This window comes from Cotesia typhae, unplaced genomic scaffold (genome assembly GCF_013202065.1).
Source record: "Cotesia typhae breed Kobodo isofemale line unplaced genomic scaffold, CoteBio_Ctyphae scaffold_13, whole genome shotgun sequence".
Lineage (NCBI taxonomy): Eukaryota > Metazoa > Arthropoda > Insecta > Hymenoptera > Braconidae > Cotesia > Cotesia typhae.
This window is the reverse complement of record NW_027423774.1, coordinates 393,266-411,270: the sequence shown is the minus strand read 5'-3', so window position 1 is coordinate 411,270 and position 18,005 is coordinate 393,266. Positions and strand designations below refer to the sequence as shown.

Genomic DNA, 18,005 nt, shown 5'->3' with positions numbered 1-18,005 from the left:
CGCAGTAATTATCAGACAATTGATTGCAGTAAGATTTAATAGAGTGATGGTAATTGATGGTAATCAGCAGTTAGCATCTAAATCCAGGCTTTGATAGGATATATTTATACTGAAGAAATATATAGGTATATGTAGGTAAAAAAATAGGCAGCAGGAAATGGAGAACACGTGCCGAATCAAATATGTTGCTGTGTAGAAAGAATATGTCAAGGGTTGGAAATACCTGTACACGCTCGCTGAGTGAGTGGAATACGATCAATAACAACCTCGCATTCGCGTAATCTCTATTTTCGGCACCCCGTCTTATTTTTCAATCCTTCGGGGGCTGGAAATTTTAACGAACAACATTCTCGAAAAATCTCAGTCATCTGGATTATCACGAGTTATAATACACGCTAGAAAATTAAGTACGATCGAGACGAGTCCATTTTATTTATTAGATTTTATTGTTAATATTTATTATTGCAATCAGTCGGTCAATTTAGTGCATAAATATTTATTATTTAATTGTTAATAGTTTTAGTAATAATTAAATTTCTTCCGTTTGTTAATTTTAAAATTGGATGATATTCAAAAGGACCTGGTGTCGACGTAAAGAGTATGAAAACCAAAATACCAGTAAGTTTTTTTTAATCAATTAATTACTAATAATTATTTTACTACTTTAATTCACATTAATTTTTTTTTTTTTTTTTTTTTTTTTAAATAAATGCCAGAAGTTAACTAGATGTCCTTCACCGGCATTCATCCCCATAAATTACCACGCGGTTTTCAACTCATCAAAAATATATTAAAATTGATAAATTATTACAAATTTCTAGTTAAATTAATTTTTTTAAAAAGAATCATGTAAGTTTAATTAAAAGTTTAAATTAATTGATTTTCTTTATTGCATAAATAGCAGTAATAATGATTCGACATTAATTAATTATTATTTACTAGCGTTAGTTGACAATAAATAAGTTTAATTTGATATAATTTTTTTTTTAATTGAACATATGACTCAATAGTCGATAAAATGTCAATTGGCTCCACTGTTGCAATCTCCTGAATAAGAACTGTAATTAAAAACTGGTTAATCCATTTTTAATTTTATTATTGTCTCAATAAATTGTCTAAATAAATTGAGTGCATACTAATAATGTGTTGATTTTTTTTAGATGCAAAAAACGAAGAGAAGATCAATAAAAGTATTGAAGAATATGATGAAGCGTATGGCATTTGGTAGAATAAAATCAGTGCCTAAATTAGAAGACAAATTGTCTTGTAAACACTCGACATTTAAATTACAATAACAATATTATTAAAAAATCTTAGAAGAAGAAGAAGAAATACTTAAAAATAACCACGTTAATTATTACATATACATATACATATATATTTTTATTAACCAATAAACCTAACAAGGAAGAAACGATAAAACAAATTGAAATAACACGATTAAAAGTCATGAAGCTTGTGAATTTGGGTGCTACGGCGATAAACTACCTCCTTTTTATGTACAAATTATTTAATACCGAGTTGATTTTATTATCTTCAAGATATAAAGTATAAATAAATTTTTTTTAAAAATAATTTCCTTTATGATTAGCCTATCATATTGTTAATTATTTTATAAGTTGTATTAACTTATTCTTATCAATTGGTCTGACATGGTATAGACCTTTAATTGCTTCTGCATGTACATATAAATGTATATATGATACATGTACAAATGTGTATATATTAATTATATTTACACTGTAAAAAATATGACTGGGCGAATGGAATTAACTTAAAAAAAAAAAAAAAAAAAAAAAAAAAAAAAAATAAAAATAAAAATAAAAATAAAAATAAAAAGTTACCGAATCAGTAATGATAATAATAATTGGATGAGTGAGTTGCTAAAAGTGTTATTTACAACTAAAGAACCTACGAGTTACTACTACTACTGAGATCAAAACTAACAAGATAATAAAAAACATTATTATTATTTTTATTATTAATAATTAGTGAGTAATAATGACTGAACAGTATGATCCTGATTTCATTTGGCTGGTAGTTGTTGGTTTTATAGTAGCATTTATATTGGCATTTGGCATCGGAGCTAATGATGTTGCTAACAGTTTTGGAACAAGTGTCGGTGCAGGAGTGTTGACTATTTTTCAGGCATGCATACTAGCTACAATATTCGAAATAGCCGGAGCTGTGTTGATCGGTTATAAGGTACTCGTCTGAAAATTTTTTTTATCAACATTTCTTCAATTGTGAAGAAATTATTAATCATGTGTTGATTTTCAGGTGTCTGATACAATGAGAAAGGGAATCTTGGACGTCGGTTTGTACGAAGGATTTGAAAAAGAATTTATGATTGGTTTACTGTGTAGTCTCACTGGTTCTGGTATTTGGTTGTTGTTAGCTACAGCATTAAGACTACCCATTTCTGGTACGCATTCAATTGTTGGTGCGACTGTTGGTTTTTCACTTGTATGCAGAGGTACTGCTGGCGTAAGTTATTTTACCTCAAAATAAAAATTAAATAATATAGTTTTTCAAATTAAAATTAATTTAGAAATTTAGAAATTTTATAAAATTAAAAATCCTATTTTTTTTTAAAACAAATTTGTTTGTTAAAAAAAAAAAAAAAAAAAATAAATAAATAAATAAATAAAACGATATAAAATATTTACAATTTTTTTTTTTTTTTTTATAGGTAAGATGGATAGCCTTATTAAATATAGCTGGATCATGGTTCGCGAGTCCAATACTCAGCGGAATTGTATCAGTATTATTATTCTGGTTGATAAAAAAGTCAATATTAAACGCTAGAATGCCCCTTGAACGAGGTTTTCGTGTCCTGCCAATTTTTTATGGCCTCACAGTGTCTGTTAATATTTTATCTGTTATTTTGGATGGACCAAAACGTAATTAACTCTCTTAATTTATATTTAAATTAAAGTTATTGAATTTATCAATGGATTGAAGATTAAAAATAATTATTTACATTTGCGCAGTATTGATGATGGACAACTTGCCTAAGTGGATCAGCGGAGTAGCAGCCCTGGTAGCAGGTTTATTATCCGGCCTGATAGTCCTGGTGTTTGTAGTGCCGGTTCAGCGTCGCCGGATAATGCTGAGCAACGCTCTGGACCCGACGAGCTTCGGGGCTTGTGACAGCAAAAAAGAAACAACGCCTTTGTCGGTGATAACCGAGACCCCGACAAATACCACCAACAACGTAGCAAAGTCTGGTGAGCAGCCAGGTCTTAGAGAAAATAATAGTGCGAGTCCTCTGTTACTGACAACCGGCGGAACTGAGATCTGCGACGAGGGCATCACCGATCCGGTAGACACCCAAAATCACACAGAAGACAATCCTGAGGTAGCGAAATTATTCTCCTTCCTCCAAGTGCTCACCGCGGCTTTCGGGAGCTTCGCACACGGCGGTAACGACGTCAGCAACGCCATTGGACCCCTTATAGGTCTCTGGGCTGTCTACGCTGAAGGATCTGCTAAACAAGAGACTGAGACACCGCTGCTGATACTTATTTACGGAGGAGTCGGCATTTCTGTTGGATTGTGGATCTGGGGTAGGCGCGTCATTCAAACTCTGGGTCAGGACCTTGCTAAAATTACACCCACTACTGGTTTCACTATCGAAGTACGTCTTCTTTCGTATTTTATTGATCTGAGAATAAATTTTAATATAAATAAGTCATTTAAATTAGTAAACTGCATAATCGATATTTTTTTATGATACTAAAATTAGCCATGAAAATAAAGTAATTTAATTGTTGAAATAATTTTAATATAATTTAAAAAATTAATAATTGTATTAATTTTTTTAGGTCGGCGCAGCATTGACAGTTCTTTTAGCCAGCAAAGCTGGACTGCCTGTCTCAACGACCCACTGCAAGGTCGGGTCCGTCGTCTGCGTAGGCTGGGCTTCACGGGGCGGCGAAGGAGTTTCCTGGACACTCTTCCGAAACATCGCTTTCGCCTGGCTGATAACTGTCCCAGCTGCAGGATTACTTTCGGCTGGGTGCATGGTCGCTATGAAACAAATTGTAGAAATGTGATAATAACTTTGAAGAAACGGTCATTATTTATTAAATAATTATTTTTATTTACTCATAAGTATTATTATTATTATTAATAATTATTATTGCAAAGCTCATCGCCCACTGCGGTCGCTTAAATTGTCAATATCGCGCCATAATATATATTATTAATTATTAATATTAAATAATTAAATAATTAATTGTTTGAATAATATTAGAGGTTGTATTAAATAAATACGCTGTTTTATTTTGACAAAAACACAATTTTGTTATTTAATATTAATATTAATTATTCCTTAGCAACGATCAATACCCGTTGTCAGAGTAAACATCTAAATGTAAGATTGTGACTAAGCTATGGCGGATTTACCTTTGATACCTGGGTACTCCTTTCAAAATTATTTAGTAAGTAAATATTTAAACGTTTGTTTTTAAATTTCCAGACATCTGTCAATTTTTTTAATTTGTCACCTAATTTAATTTTCATACTATTTATTTAATTAAATTTTTTTTTTTATCAGTATCATAAAATTGACAGGTATTTGTAAAATTCAATATCATTTTAAATAATTGAAATTATAATATAATTAAAAAATAAACTTACTCAGAATCAAGATCACAAACTTAAACAAAAATTAAATTACTCAAATGCGGATAGAATTATTAGTGACTCGAGTGTTGGAACGGGAAGACGTCCCGTCGATTCAAAGTCATCAGCTTACGCCCAGGAGTCCCCTAATGAAGTTATGTAAGTAAATAATTAGTTTGTTTAATTAATTAATTTAATTAATAATTGGATAAATTTTAGATATGATCCGTCACTGACTTACGGAAGATCAAAAGGATACGCTTATCGTCAAGTAATACCTCATTATGTATTGTACGCTCAAAAGTGTCTGAATTTCAAGGCATTTTTCCGCCAAAGTGTTCCCAATTCCCCGGCTGAGTATCACAGGATACGTCATGTCAATATTATTTATTTTCTTGAGAATAATACAATGTCAGTTATGGAGCCCGCGGTTGACAATGCGGGTTTTAAGCAGGGTAGGCTGGTAAGGCGCGGTAAAATTCCTAAACTCAACGGCGAGTTTTATCATTGGAAAGATTTAAATATTGGCATTGATTTAGGTATGTTTTCATTAATTATCTAATGAAATTGTTGTAAAAATATCAATTAATAATTATAATTATAATTTTAGCAATTTATGGAGTAGTTTATCACACGGTGGACTGTGATACCTTCACTGAAGAATTTATGCGAAGCCAGGGAATTGATTTAGGAGAAAAAGAGACTCCACCACCGGACTCTTACACCCAAGAGCGTGTCGCTAAAGAAAATGCTTCACGAGCAGCATTATCAGCAACCCGACGAACTCGTCCAGGTTTCGGAGACCCAAGACGAAGATTTTTGGAGTTTGACGGGATGGTTTTGACCTTCGACGCGACCTGGAATGACGACCGCTATCAGATTTTGTATTTTTTGACGGATGACACCATCGCGGTGAGAGAAATTCAGGCGACTAATTATGGAAAAGACCCATCAAGATTACTGTTGAAGAGGATGAAGGTTCCCAAAAATTGGAGCGATGTTCCTAATTCGTTTCCGAGTATTTACATGGAACGAGATGAAGATGGTGATTTTTATTCGCCGTCTGATTTAAAGGTCAGTTTTTTAATTTAATGTTTGAAGTGAAATTAATTAATTAATTTTTTTTTTTTTTTTTAGATTGGAGAAACAATTTTTATATTCGGTCGTAAATTTTATCTTTATGACTGCGATAATTTCACAAGGAAGTATTACAGTGAAATGCTTAATATTAAACAGCCGGCAAGACTGTCGGCGGGAATTGATAATGATAATCATAGCTCGGAAGCAAGAAGACGCTCGCAAAGACAAATTAAGAAAAATAATAAAGAAGATGTGATAAGGAAGATATTTAATCACCCAAAAAAACTTCGATACTTAGTGAGCATGATTGCTGTGCACCCAGAAGATAAAGACCGTGAGTTTGTTCTCGAGTACAGTCTCAGTGATGGGAAAATAAAAATAACTGAAATAGATAAAAGGAACTCTGGACATCAGGGTGGATGTTTTTTGGCGGCAATGCTCGTACCCAAGAGTAAAATTTATCGAGCTGATACTGACAATGATCAAGTTGTTTATTACACTCCTGAGGATTTTTTTATTGGAGCAGAGATAAATATTTTTAATCACAGGTTTGTAATCACTGGGGCTGATTTATTTGTACTCAAATACGTGAAAGCTAACAGAGATAAATTTTCCACCTATGTTGCTGATAATATAAAGAATTATTTTGATAATCAAGCTACTTCTGGTAATGAATTAATCAGAGAATCTGATTTGGATAAAATGGAATACTTGCACTTACAAGAACCAATTTATCCTGCTAAATCCGCGGATCCTCCGCAAGCGCAGAGAATTATTGAAAATTTTCAGACTAACTCGGGTGATGATTCTGAAAATCAACCTAGTTCTACTAGACAAATTTCTTGGGCTGATCAAGTTCCCGTACTTTGCAATAATTAATTTTTTTTTTTTTTTTTTTGACAAATAAATTTTTATAACAATTACAAAAATTGTTTGGCTTAATTTTTTTTAAATCTTAATTAGCTTTTGGACACAAAATTTTTCTTATTCTCTTAATAATATATAGATTATAATAAATGAATTGTTAGGAAAAAAAAAAAAATATATATTAAAATAAAAAAATATTTAATTAATAATCTAGTTTTATTCAATGAATTTAATCGTTTCTTTATTTCTCATGCATCGGAGTAATCGTAATTAAAATTTGTTTGCACGTTTAAACAAGACAAGAATAATAAATTGTGAGTAAACAACAAATTGCATATCTCACAGGTATAATTCAAATTTATACATTATATAGTCTGTTATCATGTTATAGTTCAGTAGGTGTACAAGTGTATCATTTTTCTTTCAGTACAATAACATATAAGCAATAAAAACAAAAATATAGTAATATAATAAAAATTGACAGACTATTTGTTTTTTAATGATTTTTTAGTTTTTTTTTTTTTAGCACGATCTTAAGACCGATCAATACTTTTATTTTTTTTTTTTTTATTTTTATTTTTAATTATGTAATTAACATGATTCAATATTAATTAAAAATCATTTCCAGTAGCGATTCGTCCCAAGAGGCCGTAGGCACTGAATTTTAAATATTTTATAATATTTTTCACTGTCCACTTTACGAGAGACATTGTCTCAATCTATTTTCATAATCATTCCATTTTTATTTTTATTTTTATATTTATTATAATTATAATATTTTCTTCTTCATTATTATTTTATTTTAATAATTATTTTTAAAACCATTTTTATTTATCCAAAGTCACACATGATTGAGAATTCATATTTAAAAACCTCTCAATCAAATTTAATATTCAACACTGAGTTTTAATAAAACTGATTTATTAAATATTTTTCAAACCTATTTTTTTTTTTTTTTTTTTTTTTTTAAACTGTCGATGTTGCAAATAAGCGATGCGTGTACATTACTTCATTATATTTATATAGATCTATATATGTATGTATATGTATATGTATATATACCACGAATTAATCCTGTTGTGTAATTGAGATAATAAGTAAATGGTCCTTCATCATCATCATGATTATCTGTTCAATTATCATTCAATATTTATCTTCATGTTCTTTTTATTAATTATTTATAATTGTTAACAGCATCAGTTAAAAAGCCCGTTGCTACTGACGGGAAGAATTTCCTCGTCCTCTTCCACGTCCATCACGATTATGTTCCTAAATTAAAAAAATAAAATAAAAAAAAAAAAAAAATTAATTATTACAATAATTAAAAGGAAAATTAATTAAACAAAAAAAAAATTAACCTTGCGTTGATGATGCGAATGTTGAGGATGTTGATGATCTCTCGAATCATTGTGATGAGAGTGAGGCCGTCCGCGTGGCCCCCCAGCAGGCGGTGAGTGCTGCTGATGATGCTGTTGATGATGAGGAGGCGGCTGATGGTGGTGATGGTGATGATGCTGATGCTGATGCTGATGCTGCTGCTGCTGCTGCTGCTGCTGGTGCTGGTGATGCTGGTGCTGGTGATGCTGCATGGCGCCTGGGGGTGGCCCCTTGCGCTGATCTTCTTCAGCTTGTCGCCTCTCGTAATGACCAAAGTCATCAAAAATACTCGTAGTATGCCGATACGTGTGCAAAATCTTGAGTACATGTACCCCCTTGGCATGGGGGACCTCTTGTGCATCCCGTGAGTTAGTCACCGGCTTGTTTTCGTTGTTCTCCAATCTGATATGACGCAGCTGAGTATTGGGGACATCTTTGACGTATATCCAGCGCACGCGGAACTGGCCCTTCCACTTGTCCTGGGACCAGACCGAGCTGTTGCTGTGGTAATCCACAGAAGAGACCATTTGTGCCATGCCGCAAAAGTGTCCCGAGCCATTCACCGAGAAAAATAAATACAAAGGTGCTCCATCTCTGTTAGCCTCTTTGAATGCCTGATCAAGTCTTTTATTCCCGTGCTCAGTGCTGCACCAAATCTCGTATTTTATTGACCGATGGATGTCGTCCTCCGAGTACGATTTAATAACAAAAAATCTGGCACCCGGTGCTGTCTGATCAAACTCTCCAGGGTTGTAGTCATTTTTAACTTTCAGTTCATCGAGTACTGGGTGTGAGAGCGTAGGACCAGGTGGTAAATGCGGTGGATACTGTTGTGGTGGTGGCGGTGGCGCCTGATTTTGATGCTGGTGTGGATGTTGTTGATGTTGTTGTTGGTGCTGTTGATGCTGATGCTGATTATGATGATTTTGTTGAGCTTGATGATGCTGCTGGTGCTGAGGCTGCTGCTGTTGTTGTTGTTGTTGTTGTTGTTGTTGTTGTTGTTGTTGTTGTTGTTGTTGTTGTTGCTGCTGCTGTTGTTGTTGTTGTTGTTGTTGTTGTTGTTGTTGTTGTTGTTGTTGTTGTTGTTGTTGTTGTTGTTGTTGTTGTTGTTGTTGTTGTTGTTGTTGTTGTTGTTGTTGTTGTTGTTGTTGTTGTTGTTGTTGTTGTTGTTGTTGTTGTTGTTGTTGTTGTTGTTGTTGTTGAGGCTGAGGCCGATGCTGTGGCTGCGGCTGGGGCTGCTGTTGAGGCTGTTGCTGAGACATTGGATGCAGCAATTGAGGTCCTGGACCGTGTAATTGATGGGGTCCAGGATGTGGCTGCGGTGGAGGCGAAGAAGGCTTCCAACTGGGCGGCGGAGTCGGTCTCTGTCTTGGAATAACCGGCGGAGTAACAACCGGCGGCGGAATTTGAGGCGGCAAAGGAGCCTTTGGAGGCGGAGCTGAAGACTTGCCCTCTCCCCAAGTCCCAATATCCATATTGTGTTTCCCAGGAACGATAGGGGGTGGGGGCATGCCGGCTTTCTTCTTCATCACCTGGCTGGTGGAGACCGGCGGAACTGGCTTTGCCGGCTGGCTGGCAACGCTCGCCCAGGTTATTTTCCGCTGCTCTTTCGGCTCGGTCTTGCTCTGGGAAGACATTTCATGACGGAGCTGCTCACCGGATCCTAAAGATAGACCGGCGACACCCTGCTCGATTTTCATCTCGGTGTAGTTGTCGTTGCCTCTAGGCTGGGGATAGTACTCATCGTAGCGGGCCTTCCTGGGCGTCCCCCAGGCGTTGAAGTCCCCATTTCCGGCTGGGAAGTAGTTGAAGGCTGGCTGGGCCCCGAAACCGCTGAACCCTCCTCCTCCTGCTCCGGTTGCCGTGGAAAACATCTGGTCCATACCACCTCCGTAAGCATCGTGACTTATTTGACCGCCGTAACCTGATAAAAAGGCAACTGGATCTGTCCCATTAGACCAGGTACCATCGCCTGCTCCAAATGTTTGATATTGAAATGACGTATTGGTGTAGTAAGGATAAGGCTCACCGGTACCGATTGTTGGGTAGTTTGAGTGGTGCTGCGTGTTGTTACCTCCTCGCCATGAATCGAAATTTGACTCGTCCCCGCCATGATCACTTGCTTGGTGTTCCTTGGGACCATTGTTTGCTGTAAATTTTAATTATTAGTGCAATAAATAAATTATATTAATTAATGTAACTGTACTATAAATAAAATTTTTATTATTTAGCCAGACGTGTGAACCGCTTGACGTATAAAAAAAAAAAAAATAATAATAATAATAATAATAATTTTCTATAAATACTTGGGAATAAAAAAGAGAATTACAAACAATGAGTTTGTAAACTTACTCTGATTTGCTTGTCCTTTCATCCGCTGCATTACGTAGCATGTAAAAACAGATTAAAATCTTTATACAGCAAGGATTCTCCAAATATTTAGAAGCGGTTGATGATTAACGAGAATGACGTTGTTGTTCTGGACGACAAACTAACCTGATCTGGCACAGTACCTGCCAATCCAGCTGACATAACCTGCCTCCTGGTCCAATCACCCCGTAATAACGAGGATAATAGTGGTCCAGGTAACCAACAGCCGGATAATTATTAAATTATTAAACTGTGATGCCAGAGAAGCCTCAAAAATGGATTGGAGTACCGGCTGGAGTTTGACCGCTCCAAATCGGGCTTCCAAAATAATTGAGCGCTATTAAAAAATAATAAATATGACAATTAGGAGACCGAAGATAAATCCTGGCAGTGGTAGTTGAATACTTAAGCTAAGTATTTAATAAGTTTAAGATTAAATAGTAAATTGTAAATTGTGTAGCAGTGGCAATGCACATCAAGGTCTTTTACTTTTAATGTACACACTCACACACACGCACTCTTTGTCTCCAGCTCTCTCAGCGTTATTAAACGTCTTATCTCGGGTCTCGCTTCAACCCTCCCGGCTTAGGTACTACTTTTTTCTTTTTTTCTTCCACCGTTTATTCACAATCAAGTGATATATATTTATTTAACTGTATGTCTGATGTTACGCTGACAAACGCTCCAACTATTAAACTCTTTAAGCGGCTATTGTTTTTAGTGTCACGGGGACCACTTGCTAACGCCGATACAGAGAATGATGCTTTTTTAATATCTTTAATAGTATTTTTTATTACCGAGAATCACATACACACATACACACACACACAACACACACACACTATATATATCACCCAATAGATAGACAGAAACTCTGGAGTCAGAGGTATTATAATTGCGTGACGTGCACTGACCCCCGATCTACCTACCACCTATAGGTTTATAAAACAACTACTCACATTTTAAATCTTTTAGTTTGTGTCGCCATTTTTCTTTTCATTTTTTCCAAAAAAATTCCTACTTAAAAAACATTTTATTTATTTTATTTATTAACCTGGAAACTTTTTACCAAATATTTTTTATCGCTTTGTTGACAGCTGATAACACACGCACACACCTGCGTAATGTTTGATGGGCAAACACTTTTTCCCGCTAGAAATAAAAAAAAAAATAATGACACTGAAAGAATCAGGTAGGAGATAATTTTTTTTATACATTTTTATTTTAAAATAAAATTTTTTTAAAATGACTTTCAGTGTGAAAAAAAAAAATTCTTAGGTAGTAAATTTACAAAAATAATTTCTTGAGTACACTGTAAAAAATTTAAGGTGAATTTTTTTTGTAAAAATTATTTACAATAATGTATTTTTAAAAATAATTTATTTATTTGTAATATAATTTTTATTAATGGAAAAAAAAAAAAAAAAAAAAAAAAAAAAAAAAAATTAAATGATCAAAAGCACCAGACAAAATGATTTAATTAAAAATAGTAAAAAGCTAATAAAAATTATTAACAAATGTATTCTATAACATATAATTATAATAATATTAAGATATGATAATTATAATGACGTAACAATATTGCTTTGTTGAGTAAAAAATATTTTACACCTGATTGCAAACATTAAAATAATTATCTTTACACTTTATTCTAGTTATTGATTTAGATTGTAATCTAAAAATATATTTTACACGCGGTAATAAATATATTTTTACTATGACAAATATTTTATTATTTGTACCTTTAAAAACATTTCTTTTTAATCCGTTATTTACTTTTCTCTTATTTTGGATATTTAAATATTTAAAACCTCAATTAAATAATTAATAATTACTCAAATTTACGTTAACATTTAAAACGTATCTACATGACGACCGACTAGTAATTAAATTTATTTATTTATTCAGTAGCTAATAGTCCTTACTCATTATTAAATATTATTTTAATATTTTGATCCATTGATTTAATGCACTCGTTCATAAAACTCTACACATTATGCACTCTAACAAATTTGTACTTTCAATTTAAATTATTTAACATTGTGAGCCTTAAATATAAATATACCTTTGTGGAAACTATTGATTTTTTATTTATTAATATTGTTATTATTTTAAAAAGGACATTTTTTCTTCTCATTAGCAACAGTTGTTTCAAGACAATTCACCTATCGGTGCATTTTGAACCCAGAGATCGTGAATAAATGTATACAGATCATCGCTTACAGCCACCTGAAATAGAATAAAATTTTGCTTTATTAAATAATCACTTTTGTCAAATTGCACTGTACTTTCTTAACTGAAAACAAAAATTTTTTTATTCTCTCAATAATGTAGATTAAAATAATTTTTTACTTTGTAGGGTGTGGGATTAAGGCTCCTTTTATGATCAGTCCTAAGTGTCTTCAAAGATTCGCTGACTCTATTCCTGATGTCTTGAAGCACCGGCAAGGGGTTAACAATTTTTCCGTCTTTCCAGTAGACCTAAAAGAATTTCCACGATTAATTAAAACTTAAAATAAAAAAAAAAAATATCTAAATATTAACCTTGTGCAGAGTTTCAACACGCGTTGGAATAACATAAGCTCGTTTGGACTCTTGGAAAGGATGTCTACAGAGTACCCGAGTCCCGACTTGAGGAGCAGGTTCATCGCAGCGTTGAAGCAAATCTATCAGAGCGTGTGAGTCAGCTCCGTACAATCTGTAAGCGTTCTTCCTTCCAGGTATCGTTATTTTGTCGACCTCCTGGCTCAGCTTTATTCTCGGGTGGTTGTTTATCTCTACCATTTTGTACACACACCCCAGAGCAGGTTGCCGCTGGCAAGTTACCAAGTGTGTTCCCACTCCGAAGCAGTCGATCTGGTGGTTTTGTTCATTCAAGCTCATTATTGTCTCCTCGTTGATGTCGTTTGACGCGACGATAGTCATCTTGGCAAACCAGGGTAGGTTAAAGCGCTCAGACAACTTTACAAATGTGTCACGAGCCGCTTGACTTAGGTACGCGAGATCACCGCTGTCAATTCTGATACCTATTGCGCGGTAGCCAAGATCTGACAGTGCTAATGCCACTGCACAAAAATTTAATAATCCACTTCTGTAAAATAAAATTTATTACAATTAATTTCTTTATTTTTATTAATTATTTTTCATCCATTTATTCAAATGATAAATGCAATTCAAATGGTTGATGAGTTCCTTTTTGATTATTTTTTATTCCAGTCGATGTTGAATAAAAATAATTATTCTCAAGAAATCGTACTTGGTTTTTAATTCTTGAGTTTTTTTTATATATTTCAGTGTTTTTTTTTTTTTTGTTTTTTTTTTAATTTAGCCAATTATAATTTTAAAACTAAGGCTGAATTGGGAAAAGCACTATATAAGGTAGAATTTTTTTTCAATTCAATTGTTAGAATTTTTAATTAAAATAATAAGATAATGATGATGGATGATTGGCGAGTGATGTGTAAATAATAAAATAGCTCTCAAGCAGCAGCAGCAGCAGTAGCGTTTCAATTATTAGTAAAATATAAAAATAAATAATAAATGAATAAGGAAAAAAAAAAAAAAAAAAAAGGACACAACACGAAATCATACCTCACACATAGTTCTCCCAATTCGCCTGGTTTAAATAAGTCATGGCTGTAAGTTGGTGTTTTTGTAAGACATTGTGATGTCTCTTGTTGATTAGGAGGAGTACTATAACCATTCTTGTGTGATTCATTATTTATTGTAGAATCATTACGGCTATTAATATTATTATCGTCATCTTTGTATATATTATTTTCGTTGTTTACACGTGACTGCCTCTCGAACGATGATTTAATGCTACAAATACACTAATGTTAGACAAAATACAATTAAAAAAAAAAAAAAAAAAAAAAAAAAAAAAACTTTTCCATCTCTTTACGCGTCAATTGATCTTCATGACATCATCCTATTTTTTTTTTTTTTTACTTGATTGCTTTTAATCGCCGCGACTTGTATTAATTTATTCTAATAATATCCTGACATTTATGTTAAATGATCTCGCAGGAAAAAATAACAGATCTGTTTGTTTTTTAAATAAAAATAAATACCATTGGTTTGTTTAATTTTGTTCCAGCTAGTGTATCGTATCAATAATAATAATTATTATTATTAAGCTTTAAGCGGATAGTAACTCACAGCAGTATTTTTAAAGACAAAGTATAAATAAAACATTGGAAAAAAAAAAAAAAAAAAAAAAAAATAAACAGCGTGATGTCAAATTTTTCACTGCCAATAATTCTAAACTGGCTTTATTACCTTTTAACATCATAAGTATCCACAAGTGCCATGAAGCCGCCCGGAAATGCTATTGCGAAACTAACTAGCGCTGCTAGTTCGCTGTCTGAAGCCTCCATAACAAGAGCCCCTAAGTCGGACGCTATTTGCTGTCGATACTTGCATGATAATTTTAATAAATCAAACTCCTCACCAGTTTCTTTGTGCAGAAGACACTAATTAAATAAAAGAAGAAATAAGTCAATAATTATTTTGGTTATTTGGGATTTTAATTGATTAATTTATACATACTCGTAACTTTAATTCGTCTATTCCGGCAAACGAATTTATGTAAGCGTGAGCATGGGTACCACGTACGGGAATATCATAAAGTTTTCCAGCTAAGACATTACTTGTGCCATCAAATCCACCTAAAATTGAACAATAAATTTATAATTTAAAAAGTTCACAAATTTAAATCACAAAAAAAAAAAAAAAAAAAAAAAAAAACCAATTTTATCATATGATTATCCTAGACACAAAATTTTTCTTATTCTCTTAATAATAAAGAAAATTAAATAAAATAAAAATTTAATCAAACATCAAAAGAATCTTTGAGTTAGTTAATGATAAAAGTTTCCAAGGTTTTTAGTATTATGACCTAGATGTAACGACTGTACAATAAAAGTAAATAAAAATCGATTGAGTAATTAACACAAAGTGTCTAGAGATAGTTTTTAAAATTAGTGGTTTTAGTTTTAAACAATATCCATGAACTCATGGTACTAACGGGCACGGACTATCGACTTAACTGTTTCTTGATAAATAGTAAACTTGCTCGTTGTCATGGAGAATTTTTCGTCAATTATATATTATATACTAGGTATATAATTAATTACTCCTAACTGTCTTTATCTAGGTATTTATTAGATTATAATCTCTTAATTATTCAGAGCGGAGTTCCAATTATTCGTAACTAGTGAAGAATATAATAAACTTGCCTATGTAACTGTACTTGGAGGCGCTAAGCCCGCCGTCAGGACCTTGAGCTCTTCTTAATCCAAATTCGAGAAGCGAAACATTATTGCCAGCTGCCATACGATATCGTGCAGCATTTGTTGCCATCAGACTTGCGTAATTTACCAGCGTAAGGAGTGTTGTCTCCAGCAATTGGACCATTATCAATGGACCTTCTACTCGAATCAATGGAACTCTTTAAGAAAAATAAATATTTTTATTTACAATTGCCATCAAAGTCATATAAATATGTTCACCTTGGAAATACAGCCGAGCCCTCTTCTATCGCATAAAGAGTTACGTCTTTGGGTGTTAGGCCTTTTAAATATTCAAAGAATTCTGGTTCTATCGATGAAGACATCGTTGTTTTCAAATATTCAATATCTAGAATTAAAATATTATTTTTGTTCGTGTTATCTTAAAAAACTCGTGTAATTACTGATTAAAAATAGTTTTATTACAATTACTCTTTTGGTCTTTTATAACTATTGTTTTTTTTTTTTTTTTTTTTTTTACTACGGTAATTTATTGTGTAAATAACAGTAAACTTTTATGAAGCTATTTTAATTACTTTTAGTTATTAATATTTTTAAATATTATTTTATTACTTACCACTTTCAGAGTATTTAAATTTTTGCATGAATTTTAAACATTCTCCCAGACCAGCAAAAATAGTAAATTCTCCTCGGAAAGGATTCTTACGAAAAAATAAATCAAATGTCGTGTAATCATTCATTTTTCCACATTTCCAGTAGGCATATGCCATTGTTATTTGGTATAAATCTTAAAAAAATAAATAATTATTATTAATAATAAAAAAATATTAATTACAATTAATATTTAGTGAATTAATTAAAGAAGAAATGATATGCATTTAATTGTGATGTAATACTGATAATAATAAATGACTAAAAAATTCACGAGTCATTAATTTTAAATTATAATTTGTCAGTAAATGATTTTAAAAAAATAAAAAAAATAATAATTTATTGTAATTTGTGTCTGAATCAAAGAAAAATATTATTGTTTGAATAGTATAATTAAAGATTGAAGGTTAAGACAAATTGAAGTGAATAATTTAAAAAATAATGGTAATTAATAAATAAAAATGTCAATACCTGTGAGTAATGGTTGAACCACGCTATTTTGCTGCGTTCCATTTGATAATCCTTGACAATCACTGTCGTGCAACATTTTTGAATGTAAATATTTTCTTTTTCAAAATTAACAAGCACTTAATTTTTTTATTTTTATTGAAGACTGAGACAGAGAAGTTTTTTAAAATACACCGAGTTATTTTTTATATATCTTGCTTTTCTATCAACAGAAAATAAAATGAATGAGGACGATTATGAGGAAGAAGGAAGAACGAGAAGGAGAATCTGAAAACGAGAGTTACTATTGTTGTCGATTGTCAAACTCGCTAGATGGCGATATATAGTTTTTTTTTTTTTTTAAACCTACTTGAATAAATAATTAATTGTGACGGTTGTTGCGAAATCACAATTCGGGATTTTTTTGTTTTAGTTTAAACTTAAATTTTAATCCGACAGTCTAAAGCCGAGAAGGTTTGACTTTCACTGTCACGAACCAACTAGCGTGTTTGGACTCTGAACATCATGTTTATATCCTCATATTTATATACCTATATATAAGTAAATACCCTCTCTTTTTATTACCCGTATTATAATATACATCTTTTCTTTTTTAGCGTAAGTACATGAAAGCTTTTACAAATATAAATCAAGCTAAACTTGAATGGATCGAAAATCTTTCTATCAACTATATATATATATATATATATATATATATATATATATATATATATATATATATATATATATATATATATATATATATATATATATACATTTATCACTAAGTATATAACAATGATATTAAATTCTTAAAATCAATATCAAGATTTGAAGGTCATCAAAATATGACATTAAAGTCGATTAATCATTTTTAAAAATTTTTTTTTGCCATAATTTATTTGTTAAAAAAATTATTAAATATCTAATAAATTAATTTTCATCAAAATTGAGTTTTTAATTACTAGTGGATTTTTATTATAGGTTAAAATAATATAAGATTATTTTTTAGGTTTATTAATCACAATAATAATATTATATCTTCACTTTATGATGTATATATATATATATATATATATATATATATATATATATATATATATATATATATATATATATATATATATATATATATAATTTATAGTTTAACATCAATTTTAATAATTTTTAAGTTGATTTAAACTTTTGAGCGCTATCGGAAGTTTAAATAAAAATTGAGAAGTTTTAAACTTAAGTGATTACATCAAGTATATTTATGAAGATATATAATAAGTTTGCATGTTAAGAATACAGACAGAAATTTAAACTGCAATTTTTCGCACTGCAGTAAAA

At 31.7% G+C, this 18,005-nt stretch overlaps 4 protein-coding genes across 7 annotated transcripts; 2 read left to right on the top strand and 2 right to left on the bottom strand.

Annotated features, from left to right (window-relative positions):
- Nucleotides 1–114: 114 nt before the first annotated feature.
- On the top strand, nucleotides 115–4,282 carry Napi-iii (Na[+]-dependent inorganic phosphate cotransporter type III). Its single transcript, XM_074254204.1, has 6 exons — nucleotides 115–618; nucleotides 1,161–2,205; nucleotides 2,281–2,487; nucleotides 2,693–2,903; nucleotides 2,994–3,640; nucleotides 3,828–4,282. Exons 2-6 carry the CDS (start codon nucleotides 2,002–2,004, stop codon nucleotides 4,056–4,058), a joined length of 1,500 nt encoding a protein of 499 aa, XP_074110305.1. The 5' UTR covers nucleotides 115–618; nucleotides 1,161–2,001; the 3' UTR covers nucleotides 4,059–4,282.
- Nucleotides 4,283–4,336: 54 nt separating this feature from the next.
- LOC141534684 (EF-hand domain-containing protein 1) lies at nucleotides 4,337–7,506 on the top strand. The gene is made up of 5 exons (XM_074254199.1): nucleotides 4,337–4,445; nucleotides 4,649–4,788; nucleotides 4,849–5,168; nucleotides 5,240–5,703; nucleotides 5,767–7,506. Exons 1-5 carry the CDS (start codon nucleotides 4,398–4,400, stop codon nucleotides 6,586–6,588), a joined length of 1,794 nt encoding a protein of 597 aa, XP_074110300.1. The 5' UTR covers nucleotides 4,337–4,397; the 3' UTR covers nucleotides 6,589–7,506.
- Ythdf (YTH domain-containing family protein) lies at nucleotides 6,774–11,158 on the bottom strand. Of its 2 annotated transcripts, XM_074254193.1 has the most exons (5): nucleotides 10,450–11,158; nucleotides 10,306–10,330; nucleotides 9,983–10,102; nucleotides 7,935–9,898; nucleotides 6,774–7,845 (listed from the first exon to the last, which is right to left on the bottom strand). In XM_074254193.1, exons 1-5 carry the CDS (start codon nucleotides 10,483–10,485, stop codon nucleotides 7,792–7,794), a joined length of 2,199 nt encoding a protein of 732 aa, XP_074110294.1. In that variant the 5' UTR covers nucleotides 10,486–11,158; the 3' UTR covers nucleotides 6,774–7,791. The 2 variants fall into 2 exon arrangements, with proteins under 2 accessions (XP_074110294.1, XP_074110293.1); XM_074254192.1 differs by having other exon boundaries at nucleotides 7,935–10,102.
- A 666-nt stretch (nucleotides 11,159–11,824) lies between these two features.
- Naprt (nicotinate phosphoribosyltransferase) lies at nucleotides 11,825–17,223 on the bottom strand. Of its 3 annotated transcripts, XM_074254197.1 has the most exons (11): nucleotides 17,044–17,223; nucleotides 16,698–16,896; nucleotides 16,192–16,362; nucleotides 15,837–15,963; nucleotides 15,564–15,775; nucleotides 14,875–14,993; nucleotides 14,605–14,798; nucleotides 13,915–14,145; nucleotides 12,868–13,414; nucleotides 12,676–12,804; nucleotides 11,825–12,552 (listed from the first exon to the last, which is right to left on the bottom strand). In XM_074254197.1, exons 2-11 carry the CDS (start codon nucleotides 16,771–16,773, stop codon nucleotides 12,475–12,477), a joined length of 1,884 nt encoding a protein of 627 aa, XP_074110298.1. In that variant the 5' UTR covers nucleotides 16,774–16,896; nucleotides 17,044–17,223; the 3' UTR covers nucleotides 11,825–12,474. The 3 variants fall into 3 exon arrangements, with proteins under 3 accessions (XP_074110298.1, XP_074110297.1, XP_074110299.1); XM_074254196.1 differs by having other exon boundaries at nucleotides 16,698–17,223; XM_074254198.1 differs by lacking the exon at nucleotides 13,915–14,145 and having other exon boundaries at nucleotides 16,698–17,219.
- Between the last annotated feature and the right edge of the window lie 782 nt (nucleotides 17,224–18,005).